Source organism: Mandrillus leucophaeus, unplaced genomic scaffold (genome assembly GCF_000951045.1).
Source record: "Mandrillus leucophaeus isolate KB7577 unplaced genomic scaffold, Mleu.le_1.0 Scaffold820, whole genome shotgun sequence".
Lineage (NCBI taxonomy): Eukaryota > Metazoa > Chordata > Mammalia > Primates > Cercopithecidae > Mandrillus > Mandrillus leucophaeus.
Window position 1 is genome coordinate 629,129 of NW_012108920.1, and position 3,365 is coordinate 632,493.

Sequence of the window (3,365 nt, forward strand, 5' to 3'; positions counted from 1 at the left end):
TCCTCACAATTCTGGAGACTGGAAGTCCAACGTCAAGGTGTCAGCCTGGGGTGGTTTGTCTGGGCCTCTCTCCTTGCCGTGGAGATGGCTGACTTCTATCTCAGTCAGCACAGGGTCTTCTCTTCAACGTCTCTGTGCACTGACCACCTCTCCTTGTAAGAACCCCAGGCATATTAAATTAGGGGCCACCCTAATGAACTCAGTTCACCTGAATTACCTCTTGGAGAACTCTGCGTCCAGACACAGTCACATTCTGAGTCTCTGGGGTTCAGAATAGAAACAGTTACATTTTGGGGAGGCGACACAATTCAACCCATAAAATACACAAATCCCCTGCGGAAGACACACACCTGGGAAAGGGAAATCTGGGTGAAAGGATGTGCAGATAGCAAGTTTCAACAGCTCTAGCCAGTTGACTTTCCAAAAGGGCTCCAGCTGCTCACACGGTCACCAGCAGCCTCAGCCTCTGAAGGTAGCTGCTTCTCTGAACACGGACTCCCCTGAATACTAACATGCTTTTAACTTTTTGCCAATCTGCTGTCTGTGTGGCAGAGAAAATCACCTTGTTTCATTTCCACTTTCAAACGTACACTTGCGTAACCTTTCACGGGTTTCATACCTGCCCGCGTTTTCTCTTCCCCGAGTCGCCGGGCAGATCCTGGGCCTTGGGATGCACTTCCTCCCACCCTGGAGTCTTCTGGCAGTTTCCCCTTCCCCAGGGCTGGGATGGCCATAGCTGTTTCTCCAGACTCATGTTCATGTTAAAGGAACAAAAACAATCATATCCCTTTAAGACAAAGGGTTCTTCTAGAGCATCTTGTCCTGTGTGCTGTTGCTAAAATGAGGAGGGAATGAGACCTCCCCAGGCCCTTCCACTCCATATCAGAAGTGGAGCCTCAGGTGGCCTACAGGGAATTTCATCCAGTCCTGCCTGTGGAAGGTGCTCACTTCTGACCCGGGTGCTGCTCAGCATCCATGTGACATCTAAAAGCCCGTGTCTCTTCTCTATCATGAGGATGATTTGTGAGGACTGCAGGGATGATGCTCTTCATGCAGGCTGCTGATACACAAAGTGCCATTGCCCCACAGATGACAAACACCGTGCCGATGCCTTGAAGGAGTGAATCATTTTATCAATTCTCCATCCTCACATGCAATTTTACTTTGAAAGCCTAGAACCCTTTTCAACATGGGCACCACATGCACAAGTCCCTGAAAGGTTGCTGCTTCTTGGTGTGACTTCCAGATCCCGATCCTCTGGTGGCTCATGGTGTTACCACTGACTCCCATGTCCCTCCTTGTCCCCCTAGTATGAAAATGAGATCTGCAGGATGCCAACTTTCCAGCCCGACACAGGGGAGAAGCTGTTGGACTCCCTGGTTCCAGCCTTGCTAACTAAACCCATCTCCTCCTATGCCACCTGCCTGGGCCCCTCCTGGGACTTTATCACCGTGCCACACTTTTTGGAACTACTGGTTAGAAGGTGAGTGTCCATCCCCTCCAAGGCATGGAAGTGCCTCTGTGCCCTACTGGCTGTGCCTTGAAGATGCAGCTCTCAGAGCCTCGGTTGGCTCCTCTGGAACAGGGAGCAGTGAGAAGATGAACCTCACAGGGTTCTTGTAGAGACTGAATGATCTAAGACACGGCAAACAAAGGGGTCCCTAGAGCCTAAAACTCTGGATATCTGCTGGGGGTGCTGTGATTCATGTTTATTACTTTTCTCTTCCCCCTCACTGAAGTAGCTCTCAGCATTCTGCCTCAATGGCCCATATCCCTCGCTGTTTGGAAAAGCACATAGAAAGCAAGTCCGTGATGGCATTGGTAAAAGATGTCTGAGATTCCTTCTGGCTGGTCTTTCTCCTTGACACAGACAGAAGAGGGGTCCCTTGGTGCTGAAAGAGGAACCACAGGTCCAGTCAGATATCTGGAGAGGCTCACTGGGGTTCTCCAATGGTTGGGGTTCACTCATTCAACACATACATACAAAACACCTCATTTGTGCAGCGTTCTTCTTGTGACTTAGCATAATTTCATAAAGCAGATGACAATCCCTGGGCCTCGACTTACTGAGAGTCAGGTGCTCACAGGAGACAGAATAAACAGGTCCTATCTACACAATGTTAGAGGTGAAACCCTCATGGCCTCTTCTATGTCTGTCTCTTATACACATCTAGATGTGTATAAGAGACAGGGAGATGAGGGGCCCTCCCTGGACAGGAGCAGGTAGGTTGTCAGGTGTTTGGAGCCTGGTAGGTATGTCAGGTTTACAGCCCAGATCATGCCTGGCAGGATGGGAAGTTCAGTGTCGAGGACAGAGTTTGCTGTTTAAATGAGAATCCCAATTCATCTGCCGGAGACCTCAACCTTCTCTGGCTGGAGGTCTATGTAGATGCTCCTATGTGCCAAATCCTGTTGGGGATGGGGACACCAGGAAGGAATTCTAATGGGGGTGTGCCACTGTGGGGTCAGCCAGGCAGGCCACTGACACCTCCTGGCCCGGCTCTCGGGCCCTCTCTTTGCAGAGCTCCACACAGCAGATCAATCAGGAGCTGTGGGATGGATTCCATTTCTCCAACTTCTTCAAAGAAGGGCAGGGGCCCACCGCCACCAACCACGGCCAATGCTGGTCTGGGGTGAGATTGGGTACAGAAGGATCTCCACAGACAGGGACTCCAGAAAACCAGGGTGGGCCCAGGACTCAGACATGAATATGGGGACTCCCTAAGCTCTGTCCTAGGGATTTCGCACTTGAGTGGCCCAGTGTTCTCTTCCAAAGGAATCTGGTTGCCATTAGTCCCCAGTGGCAACTTGGTTATAGGCAAAGTCCCTTTCATCTATTAGAGGAAGATCAGAGAAAATCCATCTGTTTTCACTTTACACTAAGCCAGGAGTATCTCAGCATGTTGCCACAAGAATTGAGTATAATGGTAAAATTATAGCAACATACTCATACCGTTATCATTTTAACTCCCCACCGTAAGTGTATCTCCGGCAACAGACATCTCCACTGCCCTGCCAGACCTCCTCCAGGACTTAAAATCCAAAACTTTTACACAAACAAGGTGGTGGTGGACATTGATTACAACAAAAGAAGGTGAAGCTACTCTATGCATTTGGCTTTAAAGCGTCATCTCACAGAACTCATCCGTGCCTCCCCATCAGGCAGGAGCTGTACCCTCGCATCTCACTGTAATATTGCTTAAGGGGGGCCATGCTCCACAGTGGGTCAGCCTCTCAGTGCCGATGGAGCCTGTCATGATAAAATTCCCTTTCTAGGAAGTCTTTCCACAGGGAGTATAATCCTATGTGTGTCCTAATAGGCTGGAGCAGTTTCCCAGGGCTGCCATAACATGGCACGCTGACTG

The 3,365-nt window shown here is 50.0% G+C and overlaps 1 protein-coding gene across 1 annotated transcript in view; it reads left to right on the forward strand.

The window, feature by feature from the left end:
- Window positions 1–1,200: 1,200 nt before the first annotated feature.
- LOC105530438 (ral-GDS-related protein-like) overlaps window positions 1,201–3,365 on the forward strand; it is an 11,703-nt gene continuing 9,538 nt past the window's right edge. Inside the window, exons 1-2 of the mRNA XM_011967998.1 lie at window positions 1,201–1,233; window positions 1,311–1,483. Of these exons, the coding sequence (XP_011823388.1) occupies window positions 1,201–1,233; window positions 1,311–1,483 (206 nt within the window). The remainder of the gene's footprint in view (window positions 1,234–1,310; window positions 1,484–3,365) is intronic.